Source organism: Columba livia, chromosome 7 (genome assembly GCF_036013475.1).
Source record: "Columba livia isolate bColLiv1 breed racing homer chromosome 7, bColLiv1.pat.W.v2, whole genome shotgun sequence".
NCBI lineage: Eukaryota > Metazoa > Chordata > Aves > Columbiformes > Columbidae > Columba > Columba livia.
In genome coordinates, this window is record NC_088608.1 from 7,308,694 (window position 1) to 7,326,545 (window position 17,852).

The 17,852-nt window shown below is 37.9% G+C and overlaps 1 protein-coding gene across 2 annotated transcripts in view; it reads left to right on the forward strand.

Moving 5' to 3' along the window:
• The window catches only part of TMEM163 (transmembrane protein 163), a 92,335-nt gene that overhangs the window by 3,432 nt on the left and 71,051 nt on the right, over positions 1 to 17,852 (forward strand). Inside the window, exon 2 of one of the 2 annotated variants that reach the window (XM_065069600.1) lies at positions 2,087 to 2,206. The exons of the other annotated variant lie outside the window; for it this stretch is intronic. Coding sequence (XP_064925672.1) covers positions 2,087 to 2,206 — 120 coding nt within the window. The remainder of the gene's footprint in view (positions 1 to 2,086; positions 2,207 to 17,852) is intronic. 2 annotated transcript variants of the gene reach the window in all.

A 17,852-nucleotide genomic window follows, 5' to 3' on the forward strand; every position in this document is an offset into this window, starting at 1 on the left:
CTTTGTGTTACATTCCAACATGATTTGGGCTGTAATTTAAAATCCTTGGTTTGGGGAGGGGGCATGAGGGGTGAACACATCAAACCTGATATGATGTGTTTTCTCTAAGGTTATATTAGTAGAAATATCTCCTATATTTCAAGATGTGTTATTAAGTTACCTCATATCAAACAGCAGTTAAATTGCTGATCATTATATGTAGTGGCAGAAGATAGGCCAAACGTTGGGAAAAAAAATAAGTATTTCGTCACATAAATGAAAGTGGGCTATGTGAGAAATATCTGTGCAGTATTATCAGTAAAAGACTCAAACCTTTCAGAGTTGTCATTCAGTAGTTTTCAGGTATTAAACACACAAAGAACACACATAATAAGAAACACATAGTTTCTATACAGGGGCTAGTAGTTTTCTAGCTTTCAAGTTTGCAAATTCTTTTCCATTCAGAAAGAGGGGAGTGTGTAACACAAAAGTGAGGTAATATTTTAAGTCTACTAAAAAGACAGTACAAGCATGATATTCCCACAGTGGCTTTCTGAACTACCAGAAGTAAACTCTCTTTTTTTTTTTAAATTGTAATTGAGGTGAAAAAAGCGTGGAGTATTTTTCCAAGACAGTGTGAATCCCACCAATTATGCTAGGATTAGAACCAGTAATTTTGACAGACATCAAGTGGCAGAAAAAGGTCTGGTGGCTTGAATTGTGAGCAGCCCTGGATGCCTGCCCCTCTGCTGACATGTGGCTGCCCCTGGGGCAGAGATGGCTGATTCACTGCAGAATTGATTCCCAAACCACTGCAGTTTTCAGCCAGTATATTACAGTCAGATGAAAATTAATATCTGTTAACGTTAATAAACTTGGTTGAATATGGCGTGGATTTGGGAGTACACTGATAACCAGATCAGGTGTCCCTGCCTTGAAAGTGGCAAGAGCCATCAGAGAGAAAACTGGGGAAGGTGAGGGTATCAATAGCTTGGGCTGTTACGTTTTAATCTGCTGCTCAGTCTGCCAGAGCCCCTGTTCTCAACCCTTTGTCTAAGACATTAGATGAGCTACTGAGAGGTTGTGCTATTAAACCAGTGCCCCAGTTCAGTGCATTCAGTGCAGGCAAATCCCTCTGAAAAGTGATCATCACCAGAGAGGGGCCACCCACGTTTTCTGGAGTAATTTGTTAAGAAATATAGAAGCCATCAGGAGTTCTCTCCAGTTAAGTACATTTGAGCTGGAACTTGCTGGTGAAAAAGAATGTCAGTTTCAGTTAGATTAATATATTAAACACAAAATAATCTGAATGGGATATACAAAAGGCAAATATGTTAAATTCTGAGTGCATTTCAAAAGTGTCTTAAGACCGAGAGAATGAAAACTGAGGAATGTTGTTATTTTCTTTATTTTTAACCTGAATTCTCTGTGATTTAAGTTGAGTGGACAAAAGACTTCCACAAATTGAAAGCATCAAAAAAGAAAGCAATCCCATTCCCTAGTGTTCAACAGACTTCTGTGCTGGTTGCAGTGGGGACAGAATTGGTTCTTCAGTGAGTTCTAGATGGGGATGTGCTCTTACCTCACATAAAAGACATTATGCTTTAAGAGGTCTTTTCAGCAGTGGTAGCTTTGATTCTAAAGCATGCCTGCTTCTGCTTTGATGCTCAATGTGTGCAGTATGTTCCTATGCATTGGTAGGTTATTTTGCAGAGACTGGTGAGCACACGTGTTTTCTCCTATGTTAATTATGTCCAGGATCTTGAAGTTCTGAAACAAGTTTTCATCCGAGTATAGGACTGAGCCCTTTCTTGTTTAGATGTACAGGTGCAAAATGTAAGTGAAGTGAATTTCCATAACTGCCCTACAATTGCAGTGCTCTTTTTAAGTGACTGATGTGTGTGAAATCAAAACAACCTGTGTGTGCTCTCCTTGTGTACTCATATGTTTCAGGTGGCTTTATGCACTTAACCTTTATAATGTGAGCAGGATTTGATTCTGTATGTAATATAGAATGTAAATATGTGATCTAGGTCTGAAGTAACACAGCTGTGTTTTTAAAAGGAGCACTGTATTGTTCATACCCTCTTTGCTTATTGCTTATCAGGTTTACTAGAAAGCAGTACAAGGCTAAAACCTCATGAAGCTCAAAGCTACAGAAAGAAGGCATTGTGGGTTTCCTGGGTCTCCATTATTGTCACACTGGCTCTTGCAGTGGCTGCATTCAGTGAGTATTGGGAATATTTTAAATCTTCACACCTTTTCCTTCTTTTTTTTTTTTTCTTTTGGGCTCTCAGAATTTCTCACTTTGTGGAAACTTTCTCATGTTTTTTCTTCACAACTGCTAAAGAGGTTTAGATTGCTTGTGTCTGCATGGGGCTTATAAATTAGTAAAACTGTTGTTTTTTTTCTGCAGAGGACAGGGTTGTTGAAGGTCAGAGAAAGAAACAGTAGATGTTGATTCCTGCTAGCATTTATGCATGTGGAACTGTTCATTTTACAGAATAGTGTAAAATTCATTATGCAGTGGATTGCCTTTAACCAAAGAGGTCAAATATGACAAGTCTTAATCCACCTGGGATTTGTAGTGGGAACGCTGTAATAAAGAATAGTGAATTGTAAGGGAGAAATATATAATTTATCTGTATTACATTGACAGATACCGAAACACAGTGCTAATCTGGAGGAGAAATAAGTTTCTTTTTAAACTAGTATTTTTCTTTACATTTCAAGACATTTGTGTAGATTACCTTTACACAAATAATTAAAAAAAAACCCAAACACTTTTAGGTGGAGAAAATGAAGTATATTTCTTTCATTTTAAAACAGAAGAAAATGCTACATCGTGTAAATAAATATATATTGTCGTTCAATGCAAATTTAAAATACCAGTTTTCTCTCTTGGTCAATTAAGTAATGCTGCATTACTGTAAGGACAAAAAGAAATGTGGAATCTGGAACAAAAGCTTTGCAATAGCACATTCTCTGTTTAAAAGAAGGAAAACCAGAAGTGACTGGATTTACATATTTATATAAATAAAAGGAAGGCTCTGTCTAGGAGACATCTGAGATGTCTCAAAACATCATCCTTCAGCTTAATAAAGACAGACTTGCTTTTTTTTGTTTTGAAGCTGCAGCAGCATGTGTTTTATTATTCTAATTTGCAGTGTACAACCTGCTGCTGGAAGTTGGTGTCAGCTCCCAGGAGAGATTATTAGAATCTGACCAAATGGTCTCTGCAAATTCAACATACATTACTCGGAGCGATTTATATAGAAACATAGGTACAATAACCTGATTCAAAAAGAGAAAAGAGAAGAAACACTTAAAAGCAGAATCTAACACTGTAAAGAACTTGAATGTTACAAGAAAGCAGGACATCTGGCTTTCCATTTTGTTCTGCTTCATGAAAATGCAATAGTCTGTCTTTGCTACTGAAGCAACATAAAAGTAAGTACTGTGTTATAGAACAATTTTATTACCTATTAACAATACAATTTTAGAGAATAATGAGAAATGGCTTCATTTTATTTTACGTTTTCATTTGTCCGATTTGCAAGACGTAAGTATCAAATGGATAACTGAAATACTCCATTTCTTTTAAAAGTGTCTTTAAAATTTTTTTCTAAGATTAGTAAGGCTACCTGAAAGCTTTTATTTTCCGTTTTCACTACTCGTGGCACCCTGGCAGTGTTTAGAAACTCTACAGAAAAGCCCAGCAGAGAAGGTAGTCTCTGCCTGGCTGTCCTGTGACTGCATGCTCAGCTGGAGTGGATAGGCATTGAACCACTGAAATCAGCTGTTAGTTGACTAGTTGTATGTCTTTGGAATGTATCTTTCCTCATGGTTTGAAGGGGCTAAATTTATGAAGAATAAAAGAGGAAGCAGCACACAAATACATGTTAAATCTGTAGAAACAGACTCTTCATAGACGGTTTACAGTTAACTTAGATGTCACAAAAGCATTGCCAGGGCTTTTGATCTGCTTAGTATTGAAACCTTTTAGTCTTTGAAGAAAATAATTTTTTCTGGAATCACTTTGCTCCCCCACACAATTTCAGCAGTTCTGCTCAGTTTATCATCTCACGTTGGCTTCTCTCTTGCTTTGTGCTGTCCTTTTGATGGGTTCTTCTAGCCAATCCGTAAGTTGGGAGACATGCTAGGTGAGCAGGGTTTGCTACCTGCTTGATATAAATGACTAGTTGTCACTTTGGGTTGTCTGACACTGCCAGTTCTTTGGGAACACCTGCTATTTAAAGCATCCCATTCCTGTTCTGCCTCTTGTCTGTAGTGGTAAAATGTTAGCAATGCAGTCCTGATGTTCCATTTCAGTGAAAAATGGAGCCTTGCTATGCTAACTGTCAGGCTACACTGACTGTGTTCTCACTAATCTTTCTGATTCCCTATAAATTTTCCTATAAATTTCTGTTTTATCCTCTTGTATGCTTCATAATACTTTCTTGCAAGTGTATCTTATGGTGCTGCTTTTGCAACAGCACACAATATAGTGAGGATATTAGACCAAGGAACTGACATTGCTTTATAACTGTAGTTAGAGAAATGGAGGACATGGAGGGTAAGAAAAAATACTAAGGCAAGTGATAACTGTGTGCATGGTCTGTGTGGAGAGTGGGGAAGTGATTCAGGAGCATCTTTTTTATGGTCTGCCCCCTCCCTTGGGTGTTGCAGCTTGATCACTGTCCTTCCTCTCAAAACTAGTCTATTTGCTTCCAAAGTTATATTTTTCCCGCATTAGAGTGAGTTGGAATGGGTTATCTTGACTGGTATGAGATATTTTCTTTTGGTGGGATTATACTGATGTCCCAGCTGAAGTTTTGCTTGGTAATATTGAAAGAGATGGATAAATCTCATGTTGACCTGAATACATAAAGTATTTTCCTTATTAGGTAATGATCTATGGCACAACAGGTGTGAGATCCATTGATCTGAACTGTGTGCTAGACTTACTATTAAAAAGAAACTGTGTGGAATGTATTATGAAAGTGTATACATTCAAATTATGATATATACAGATCATTATTTGATTCATAACAGATATATAGTAGATATTCTCTCTGGGATGGACTTTTCTGTTGCCTGAAATATTGTAACACAGAAGATGAAATGCTGATGTATGCATCAAAATGTGTTTGGTCTCTTTAGGTTTGGAAATCTAAACTAGGCTAGGCTAGGCTGGAGCTGGACGGCTGCTAAAGGGAAAATTAAGTCATCATCTTTCATTCACTAATATTGAGAAGCAGGACTTACACAGACTGTAGAATCAGCTGTTTTCCTTAGCTGAAAGAACAGATCTCTTCCTGTCAGGTATTTAATATACCAGATTTTACCACAGAAATGTTATATTTGTAAAAGACCATTTGAGAGATTTGGCTACTGTCTCTAAGTACAGCTCCTGTGCTCTGCGGCAATGGTTGTCCTCCCATTGGCTTTGGATGCTGTTGAAGGTGTTACTTTCCAGCATATATTTGGCCAAGGCTTCAGTAAAATCTTTATAGACTTAAATCTGTAAGATCCTTAGGGTCAACGGAGCCCTATAGTATTGTCTTTAACGACCGAAAGTTAGGCTCGCTTAGAATTGGTTATGCATATTCTGACATTTGCGGTTTTGTGCAATACTTTTATGGTGGGATACTGAGCAATGCCTGAGAAATAAGTTCATTTCACTTTTCATTTTGATGCTGCCTCAAATACGTATGCTTGTAGAATTCTTATAAGGAGTGGATTTCCATTTTTATAAATATGTAGTCATAAACTGAGAGTGGGCATGATAAAAATTACTAACATGAACATTAATTTATTCCTCAGCACCCCAAGTAAGTACTGAAATAATAATTTCAATATAACTACTTGTTTCTGTTTTACAATAATACAAGAAAAGAATGACAGCATAAGATGTATGTCTTTTTTTTGCAACATATACGTGTAGTATAAGGCTCCAGTCTAAATAAGTTCATAATAACAACTGTAACTTCTCCTTTCTGTAGCTGTAGTACTGTAGGTTCATACTGAACCTAGTTTCAGAATCGTAAGAGAGGATGAGGGGCTATTACGGTGGAATAGAACTACAGTGTTTTGAAACCCATTGCTCTTAGTTTTGTGATATTTATGTTGCTAAAACATAACTTCGAAAAACATGCAAATATAGCTTTTGTCGTTACAATTTCTTCTCAAGCAGCTAGTGTCTGATAATACTGTCAAAGCAGAAAACAAAGTCTCATTCTAGCTGGTATTTCTTGTCCAGTGTAGACTTGTGATTCACAGAATGTAGTTTGTTCATTCATCTTCCTGATTTGATTAGCTACAATTGCTTCACAGTGAATGGAGTAGTCATATCAATATATCAAAACAATGTATAGGCCAAATTCTGCACTAAAAGCTCTCTTTGTAGTCAGGGGTTGAGTAAAGATTTAGAATGTATGCCTTTGTAACTGTAGGCTTTGTGAAGGGCTTTCATGAGGCAGGCGTCGAGATGGAACTTGCAGCCAGCATGTCCCAATGTGGTCAGGGTGTGCCTGAATAGGCTTTGCATGTGAATGGTTCACGGGAAGAGTTGGTGCTGGGCTATTTGCAAAATGCTGGGGAAACAGCAGGCAGGTTGTGAAATCTGTCCTCAGGGTTGCTTTAGAGATCACTCAGACATATTTATGGGTTTAGCTTTATAGAAATACCTGAAAACTTGAATGCAACTAATAGGTCCATGATTTGATGTCCTGTCCTGGTGTTTAGTCTGGTGTAGTAAATATGCACTGGCTTTTTTGAGAAGGTGAATTTTATTCACTGCAAGAAAGACATTGAAGTGCTGGAGCACATCCAAAGAAGAACAATGAAGCTGGTGAGCACAAGTCTGATGAGGAGCAGTTGAGGGAACTGGGGCTGTTCAGCCTGGACAAAAGGAGGCTGAGGGGAGACCTTACCACTGTCTGTAACTGCCTGAAAGGAGGTGGTGGCATGGAGGGTGTTGGTCTCTTCTCCGAAGTAGTAAGTGGTAGGACAAGAGGAAATGTCTGCAAGTTGAAGCAGGGGAGGTTCAGATTGGATAGTAGGAGAAAATTCTTCACAGAAGGGGTTGTCAGGCATTAGAACAGGCTGTGGTGGAGTCACCATCCCTGGAGGGGTTTAAAGGATGCATAGAGTGGCCCTTAGGGATATGGTTTAGAGGTGGTTTTGGCAGTGTTAGGTTAGTGCTTGGACCTGATGATCTTAAAAGGTCTTTTCCAACCAACATGATTCTATTAATCTATATAGTATATCAGATGGAAACTTGGTAGACACAATTCTGTAAGTGGGAGTATTTTATAGGATTAGCTATTGGTTCATGGTTAAGATATTAGAAAGAAATACAAAGAAACTGATTTTATGATTTTATATACAAAATAATTTGTGTTTCAAAATTAATTATTGAAAAATAATTTATTAAAGTGATGTTCCACTTACTGGAGTTTTGTTTGAAATGCATGGTCCATACGCTCAGAAATGTCACGGTAGAGCTTGCTTTCAGCTAAAAGCTTCATCCCAGTTCAGACTTTCTAACAGGCGGATTTAAATGCCAACAAGCCTTAGATAGTATGGATCCAGGTGCACTTTCTTCATTGGAATGACTAAATTGAGCCATGAAATCTCATTTTGATTAGCTGTAGGACATGACTGCTGATCCTCCTCCCCTATTATGCTACTCTGGTGCACTGCAAATGGAGTTACATGCGACAAACATTGAGCAATTGAAAGTGTTATCCTCCGGATGCTCAGATGTGGATGTATTGATGTAATCTGTCACTCCTTATATCAGGCATACTACTTGGACAACTGAGTTGGGGAGCGACTATATTAATTCATTGATGAATACATAATTTTCTCAGTGACCCATTCCTATTCTTGCTTGAAAAATTAAATATATGTGGGCTTTCCCTTATGTTTGCACAATACTTAGTATACCCCTGGGCACAGCTGTGAATAACAATACTAATAAAGAACATAAGTGAAAGCTCATGGTTCTGAGGCCCTTTAGTTTGGATATCCAGTTCAGCATTCTTTAAAGGTCACTGAATTTCAGACAAATGATGGGCATTCAGAACTCTGACCTGTTTGAGAGTCTCAGCTGGGTAGCTAAACAGAATTCTCCAGGATCACTGACCACATAAAAAGCCTTGGTCTTGTTTTCTCTTCCAGGAGCTATACAGAATTGCATTTCTCACTCCTAAAGACCTGAGGGATTTTGTCTGTCTATCTGTCTGTCTATCTATCTATCTATCTATCTATCTGTCTTTTCCCCTCAGTGGAGCACATTACATTTCTTCAGAGAGTTACATTTCAATTCACAATACCATGCAGACCCTTAAAACCAAGTGGAGGCTAAATACAGAATAGAACTGATGTGTGATAGGATGCAGATCCCACATTTTGCATGTTTCTCAGGGCATTTCATTACATCAATTACAAAAAGACAGATGCTTCAGGGCTGTAGTCTCACAGAAGGGTTAATGAAATATAGAACTTAAATCCCCAAGGTAGTGTTCTGATGTTGGTGACACTTGTGCAACCCTATTGTCCTCGTTATAGCTGCATAAATACAGTCAAAAACAGTTTGATCCTAAACGTGTTATACGTAAGATCTAAAGGACAAAAAAAATCCATTGCCTGTGCACCACTGGCAAATATAGCCTTTTGTATAGGTCAGTCTGTACTTACAACAGCAAAACGCAATTTTCATTCACTGAAAATGAAATGAGAGGCCAGTAAGGGCATGGTTTTTTTTTCAGGCATACAAAAGTCTAAGTGACTTTCTTGGGAGGAGAAAATAGCATATGGATGTCAAGTTCAAGACTGATAGCTGTTGAACAGAAGTATAGGTCTAAAATCTGCAGTTCTTCACACATCATGAAATCTTTTCCTTAGTTGGCAGGCAAAATGATGATAGAAGTCTGAAATCTGGAACAGGCTATATAATGATCTCTGTCTATGTATTTGAACAGTAAACAATTTAAAAAATTGTTGCTGTGTTGGAGTTTATGTTTAAATGCTAACCTTTAAAACGTATGAGCCTGTTGTATTTTTGCATTAGAAAATGGCAGTTTAATTATTCTTTGTGCTAAGTACCAATTCCTTCCTTGTGAGAGATCATCCCAAAGGATTCTGAAATTAAAACAGGATGCCGATATTGAGGGAATACTAGCACTATAACAGCGTTTCATGAAGAATGAGGAACACACAAGTATGTTAAGTCTAGGCTATTTAGTGTAAAAATCATAACCACAATTCTTTCCCCTTTTTTGGTTTTTGTTTCTTTTTCTTTCTGGGATTGTTGTTTTTTTTTGTATAAAAATCTGAAAGAAGTCTGTGCATTATCTAGACTAGTAAGAACACTAACATCCTTTAAATGAGTTAACATCCATATTACATAATTTATACCCTGTGAAATAAATATAATATACATGTTATATATTATATTTATTTGATAGCAGGAGATTTTAGACACTTAATGTTGGTCTTCAGTTTTGCCATCAGATTTCTGCTGGGATTCCATTAAAGGCAACTTTGTGTTCGTTGATTCAGAGGTTCCAACTATGAAAAAACAGGTGTGTAGGAAGGCACAAAATACAAATATAACTAGGCAGTGTTAAGTAATTTGGCTGGTGTCATGGATCCTACTAGTATGCCTGAGAGAATTATACTGTGCCATAAGAGGTAGATGTAGGTAGAAGGTGAATTTTGCAAATGGGAATAGAAGAAATGAACATTAAATGGGGAGGGTTTGGGCATGCTGCTTGGCAATAATGGGGTGATGTGGGAATGATGTGCCCAACAGCCATCCCTAGCCTGTAGTGGATGAAAAATGTCTGTCTTGGCTAGAAGTAGACAAAAATAGTTAGAAAAGGACAGAATATTATGTTTATTGCGTGTGATTGGTATTAACTGTTGTCTGTAAAAAAATATTCGATTTTTCTGTATAAAATTGAATTAAAACTATTCTCTAGTACGAGTTTCAGTTGCTGCTTTTGCTTTATTTGGTATATCACATAGGTGAGTGGTTGTACATCTGCCCTTTGAAAGAACATCACTGCAGTCTTAAAAGTCAAATGTATTTCCAATCGATCGCTGTAGTATCGGTTCTACAGAGAGGTACCTCAGCTGTTGCAGGCTTATCTCTTGTGCAAAGGCATGAATGTGTTAACAGATTTCTTTATGAAAGCCTGATATACCAGTAGAATTTGATTTTCATAGATTATCAGATATTTCCTATGCTCTGCAAATTTAAAAATGTGCTTCTTTGCTTATTGGCAAAGATGAACTTGTAATTCTCTGTATCTGGAGCTGAAAATCAAGATTAATGGAAGAAAATGTTTAATATTCATTGTACAGTGTCACTTTATTGTTTGAAATTTGCGAGGTTGTAAAGCACTACTGAGTTAAAACAAGCTTCTCAGGCAGCAATGAAAGTGATGAAAATCAGAACAGAGCTTTCTTTTCCTTATGTGTTCTTCACTTCTGCCAGAAATTTTTAAATATTAATGTAATTTTTAACTTAGTAGATAACAAAATGTAAACACTACAATGTAAACTTGGACCTGACTTAATTTTTTTAATAACATTTTGTAGTTTTTTGCTTTACTGGGGAGGTTGATAGCGCTTGGTGTTTACTTCATGGCACTTATTCTCTGTGATTTTTCAGTAGCAGTGTTTGAGTTCCTCTTGCTGAAAGTCGAAGCTTATTAGATTTTAATCCTCCTTCAGTACAGAATTTTATTTGCAGATGACTCATCATGTTTTGGTATGCCTGCACTGTAGGAGGACTTAATAACAGTAAAATAATCACGTAAATAATACCTGCTTCTTTACGATGCAATATAGCTCCCAGCAGACCCATACCATGTTGCAGCAGAACGTCCTGTGGGTTGTGCTGTCCTGTGCCAGCTCTGGTGAAGCAATGGGAGTGCTGGGTGAGAAATGAAAGTGTCTGAGGGGCTGTGGTTTTGTATAGACTGGTGGTGGAGAAAATTTGTTGTAACAGGAGGTGATGTTGTTGAACGCAAGATAACTTTTAAAGACACTAACTTTCATTTGCAAACCAGCCTTCTCCAGAAAATCCAGAAAGAGCTTCTGAGTATCTCTTCTGACTTTCGTGTATGACCTGTTACCATTCATTTTTCTCTGGATGTGCAGAAAAAGGGACAGATAAGCTCAGCTTCAGAATTAGAAGAAGCAGATTAGTCAGTGCTTAGTCAAAGAAGAGTGACCAGAAATAGCCAGCTGGTATTTTTGCTAGACAGAAAAACTGCAGAGGAAGGGGGATAGTCTGACAAATAGCATAAAAATAGTTAGACAGGAGGCATCTGCCTTCCAGGAACTGCTGCAGAATAAGTGGCTTTTGGTACTTGCACCACAAACTCTGCCTTTCTGGAGAGATCTCTGGGCCATTTTCATGCTAGGTGCAATTCTGAGAACATGAGTAAGATCTACTGCAGAACAGGATCCTCAGCTGAATTCTAAATGAAGATTTCTCATCAGATATGAAGGCTGTTTATCTTCTGCTATTAGAGATTATACATCAAAGAACCATTAAGGATAATGTACCTTTTCAATATATCAAGGTGGAGAAAATATACCTCTAAGTGCATGGTCCTCAGATCAGAAGAAACATTTCAATGGCCAAATAATGACAGTATTTCCCCAGACTCTGAAAAGAAAAGTCCCAAATTTTAGAGGAAAGATTTATTATTGTTCAGTTGGAGATTTAATAGAATGGAAATGCAGCCTGCAGTGTCAGCTAGGATGTGTAGCTGGGGAAAAGTAGCTCCATGCATTCCCATTCTGGTGGGCCTGATAGACAACTGATATGCAGGTGAAGGTATTAGAAATTTCCTTAGAAATAGTATTTTGTTGGAATGACATAACTTACTTTACCTGGATCAAAAGAATGATTTGTGATCCTTGATGATAAGAACGCTCTTTCAAAGCAACAAGTGACTTCAGATATTTAATAACAGATTTGTGATGTTTCGAACAGTTAGATTCACGTTTAGTGTGAATTGAGTTAATCCTAGGAAAACATTTGTAACAGTTCCATGGAAAACATAGGGCAGAGCCAAGTAACCAGCGTCAGACCTGGCTAGCACTGTGGAAGCTAGTGACAAAACTGATTGTGATTGCAGTGGTGGCAAATCACTCCCTAACTACATGGCTAAGGAGTTACGAGTAAGAAAAATTAAGACAGCCTGTACCAGCAGTGTTTTATGTTGATCGATGTGTATGTAAGTGCATGCTGCTGAGGATACAGAAGGGCAGATGAAAGGCATCTGTCTCAGCTTGTTTTTTTGTAAGAGACTGAATGAGGGCTATATGTCTGCCTGCAGAATTATTCGCTACCTCCTGGCTTGGTAGACATGACTATTCTCTGACATGCTGCTGCAGCTAACATATATTGGACTATAATGTCTAACTATGTGGAACTAATGGTACCCAAAAGAGCCAATTCATTTGCTCATTTTTGTGGCACATGAGAAACTGATAGTAAACCATGTCTGCTTTTTATTGAGCATGACTTGATTTTTCTGTGTGTAATTAGCTGTGACAAGAAAAGGAGAGCTTCTTTAAGAGTTCTCTCTAGTCATGAAAAAATAGGTCAGCAAATTAATTTGTACTGATTGTTAGTTAAGGAGGTAAAATTCATAGTTATGTGTCTTTTACTATATGACTTCTGATTGTGGGAAACCTGTAGTTATTGCTTATGCACGTTGAAAAACAAGAAAAAAATTTGATGTTGAGATGTGGGCAGCAAAATGATCAATTTTGTTATTTTAAGCCCTGGTGAACACTCCAGCAAATCCAACTTGAAGGGAGATTTCCTGTTACTCTCCCACTAAGAGGTACTCATTGGGTTATTTTGTGTACATTTCCCTGCTGAGAAGCATCTGGTGGATGGAAACAAGACTTAGATTTAAGGGATAATGGCAAGTAATGTTTAATGGCTTATGGAATCTTTAGGCTTGAAATATCCTACATACACTTAAAGTAGTTTATAGGGACAGATCTTTAGTGGGAGTATGTAGATTTGTTGACTTCCATGTGGTTATTTCAATTTGAAACAGATAAGCACCTGGCCTTAGAGCTTTTGGCAAATGATAGGATGGACTTACACTAGATGAGGTGTTTTCAGGCATATTTCCTTTTAGCATTTTCGTGTGGTGTGTGTGGTTTTTTTTGTTGCTGTTTATTTGTGGGGTTTTTTTTGATACTAACTTTTGTTTTGTGCTTCATTTTTGTGACATAATATTTGCTGAAGGCAGCCCGTTTAAACTTTCACAAGTGTTTTTAAGTGCTGAGAAAAAAAATGTATTAATGCTAACTCAGATCCTGCTGGGTTCACAGAGACTGGGCCAAGAATTTGCTCCAGGGACTGTTCTAATCCTGGGTGTAGCCTTGGGAAAATTATTTTACTGCTGTAAGCTTCTTCTCCATCTGTACACATCAGTTTTTGATACATGAAAAAGTAACTGAATTTTCTGCCAAAAAAATGGAGTGTTTTGCTGTGTAGTAGTTGACACGTTTATGTGTATCCTAAGTCTTCCCTAGTCACAACATGCTCTGAATTTTGTGTATGCAGTTCTAGGCAGGTAATGCAGGCTGCAAATCAGTTCTAGACCTGCTGATTTGTGGGATAATTTCCATGGTTTGCTGTGATTTATCTTGTGAAGGCTCTTTCATAAATAAAATAATTTTTAGTGCTGTAATGCTTGTGATTTGAACGTGTTTAGATGTATTTGACTTCTTGTTGCCGGGGCGGTGGTAATTTTGCCGTTGAGTGGTATGTTTTGGGTGGCTTGGTTTTGAAGAATGTGGTGGTGTTATTCTTGTTTGTATTTTGGTGATGCAGTTAGCCTGCTTGCTGCTGACCTGGAACAGAGTAAAGGCTGTGCTAGACTACTGAAAGTAAGAAGAGAAGACAGGATTGTGCAGTTGCATGTGGTGGTGGGTGTTGATAGAATAGCTTTGCATTGTGCACCTCGAGGTTCATGAAGTGAAGTACTTGGGGCCTTTGACCTTTTTCTGGTGTGGTGTTGTGTTTTTTTTTCCTCCTCCCTTTCATAGATGGAAGAGGAAGGTAAATGCTATAAACATTTGCTTTTCCGTGCTGGGAAACATGTATCTGACCATTTTCATTGGTCGGATAGATGTTGGAAATAACTTTTTACAACTTAAAACTAGTGTTAATTGAATACCATTGTGAAATAGAAGATGGGAGAATCCTAGGAAATAACCTTCCTTGAATCCTAAGTGCCTGAAGGTTTTGAGATCAAGGAAGAGATCCTTATGGAAGATGACAGTTTAAAAAAAATTAAAGTGTATTTGAGTAGCAAGTAAAATGGTTTTAACCATTAACAGTTGTCAGGAACACATTATTGAGACCTTGACTTTCAAGAAATAACCTGTTTTCTGTAGCTGTATGTTTGACCCAGTGTTCAGTGTAACTTTTCATGTCAGCACAAGTCTGATGTTATTTTTTGCAGTGTTGTGCTAGGTTTGTTGCACATACTTTTAACTTTTTTTTTTTTTTTGGAAAACTGAGCCAGAGGTGTTGAAATTTTTGTAATAAAGCTCAGCACTCCACAGTTCAAAGTTCAAATAAGGTTTGAAAGGTGCATCAAAAGTGCAGTTGGATGCCATGAGGTCATGAGGTTACCAAATGTGTTTTGTTCTTTTATTCTTCTTTTTTTTTTTTGTCTTCTTCCTAGGAGTTGAACAGGCATTTAGGGTTTGGCTGGCTCAGGTGTGGCCTTCTAAAACTAGATAAGTTATGTCTTTCACAGAATATATACAGGTTGGTCACTGCATTTACCACTCTGTAAGAATCTGCTGATAATTTGTAACTGAGCTGTGAATATTTTTCAGGGCATGACACAGGGAAGTGAGATGGGAGTCTAATGGGTCAGATTAGCTACAGCGTGTACGTCCCTGAAGATCGCTATGGTGTTGGAGGTTGTGTCTCTAATCCTGAAAAATTAAGCAAGGATCCATTTATGAATGCTAAGCAAGTCTACCAAAATGAGCATTAATTCTGACAACCAGAATGGTGTCCCCAATGTTTTTCCTAGGTGGCTGAAAGTTTGTATTCACCTATATTAGAATGGGGAAGACAGTCTTGCTGTGTCGATTTACAACCATAATAAACTTTCTGCATATGTAGTTTAACTTTATATCTCCTGCTGGTATTCTTAGAGTTCGCTGTGAAGTAAATGCTGTTTTGCAGTGACTGTTAGGCACACTGCAGTTTAGTGGGGTTGGTGATTTGTTGCTCTTGCTATGTACTATATGCAGTTTCTGCATAGACTTCCTGCTGCAATGCAGTTTTCTGCTGAGCAGAAAAAAACCTTGTTAAATTTTCCTCTTACAAAAAGCAAGCCAATATAATACACCGCTTCTGTAATACAGGAAATAACATTTGCTAAATATGATACTGATTTAAAACAAAACAAAAAAAGCACCAGAAATATTGTGTTAATTTTTTAATTGTGTTAATTTCTTAATTTTTAGACAGACTGTGCTTATCACTGATAGCATCAATTTTTTGTGATCAAATGCTCATCACTTATTGAGTGCACAAGGTACATGATTCTGTGATGATGCATTCTTTTTTGAGCCTGTTATACTTGTTATTTCAATGCATGGCATGGGGAGAAACTTCAGGTAGATGATTTGAGGAAGAGCTACAGAAGAATTGTTGTATTGCCTAATCTTGGCAGCTGTTGCAGCCTCACGTGGTATAGTCAGCATTTGAGGGTATGGATGGGAATTGGGCAAGACACACGGAGAAGTTCTTAGGGATGGAAGATTACATGCTAACACTGAATCCGCTGGATCCATTGGTTAGTCCTGAGAAGGTTTTGATGTCTTGTGGTTGTCAAGTCTTTGAAACAGACTTTGTTTACAGGGCTGCTTTCAGTCCCAGTGTCCTCACTGTTCTCCTGTACGCTGGCAATGCTGGGTGTCCATGGAATGAGGAAAAGCCAAAGGCTCGTCTAATCATCATACGGGCAGGTGACTTGAGTGCTTTTACAGATGGGAGCTTTTTGATTTTTTGTGTATTCTTGATTTTACTGTTATATTGTATAGAGGTGAGCACATTCAGCCTTTCTTCTAATGACAGTCTTAAAAATGTAGGTCAGCCTGAGGATTTCCATGACTTTCACATAGTTGAAGCAAGCAGACATGCTTCCAGTTGGGAAGCAGGGATGGAATCTGGTGATGTCAATGCTAAATACAGGTGGAAACTGACTTGTCAGTGGATCATCCAGGGTAAAACCCACATCAAACGTGGCAGCACCCCACTTGATAAACAGGGAGGTGATAATCAGTAATCCTGTCGTGCATAGTAGAGGACACATGGGAAAACAAATTGCACAACTGAGTTGCAAAGAAGCTGCAGAAATAATATATTGGTTTGGAATCTAATGTGAATGTATGAACATAAGCAATGCAGATACTGTCATTTAAAGCCAGAGTACAAACTATGTGGTGTCTTGCTAAGTGCTGTGAAATAAGGAGCTACGTTGCGTGGATGCGCTCTTTCTAAAAATGCATTCTCAGTTTCAGATGAAGTAAAATCTCAAGAGACTTGGGGCAGCTATGGGACAAGGGTTATAAAACCTGGCTTGTACTCTTCTGCACTACAGGCAATTCCCTTGCTGATTGGCACAGTGAGCAAGGTTGTTTATGGCAGATAACGATACAAAACTGATTTAATTCAGAAGGACAGTGTCCCAGACTGTCAGTTTTTGAAACACTCAGAAATCTTTGGAGAAAAGGCACTTTTGAAGGTAAAGAATGGCTTTTGCTGATGCTTGCTGTGTTCAGCTGTTCAGCTTTTTTTTTTTTTTCAGAAATTCTCATGCAAGTATAAATAGGTTATTCATCAAAAGCAGAGGACACATGAGGACCTGACCTTTGGTTGTAATGAATCTATTTAACTATAATCCAAGTGATACATTTCACAGTTAACTGTAGTTTAAGAAGTGGTAGTGCTACGTGTGCTTTACAGGCAGTTTTGCAGCTATGCAGCAGTTTTATTGCAAAAAAGCAGCAGATTTGGTCTTCAGTTTGAATGTGTCCATCTCTGGGCTCCAATTAGGAACGAATACAGATGACGTACTTTGCCTTTCCTCGTGGCCTGGGCTTCACGTTTCCAGTGAGCTGGAACTGCAAAATGCATTAGTTACTATATGGTGCAAGAACACCTTTTAGACCTAAACATTTACCATCTGTTTTCTGCATTCTAACTTTCTGTATGTTTATACAATGATTTCACTAGCAGGTTAGGTATGATGCAAGGAAGTTGGCCCATTAATGATCATGTGTAGCTCTTCTACTCACAGTAATGTATCTGCCCTGATTTCATTTGCATAACTTTGATCAGAATAAATTTTTACGTTCATGTGCTACGATGTATGTCTTGTGGTGCTGAAAAAATAAGATAAGGAAAGTCAACATCCTGGGCCAGCAGAAGATGTTGATAAAGAAGTTCTGTTTGGGAGATACTTGGTATTCGTTATCTTCACTGGAATCAAATCCTGTGACATAGGGTGAGATCAATAGCTGTGAAGACTTGACTTTGCAAAAAAGTCCACAAAACACAAAGAATAAAAATATATAAAAGAGATTAGGTTATGTTTTCCAATTCAGTGTTCCAAAGGTGCCACAAAATAAAATCAAACAAATAAGCATGGAGGGTAAACCGAGCACTGTGCCCTAAGCATTGTGGCTGCTTGGAAACAGTGGACTAATGACCCTAAGAATCAGTCTGCTTCGAAGAAGGACATTCCCATTATGAAGATACTTGCAGTGAACTCTTGTTCACCTTTTAG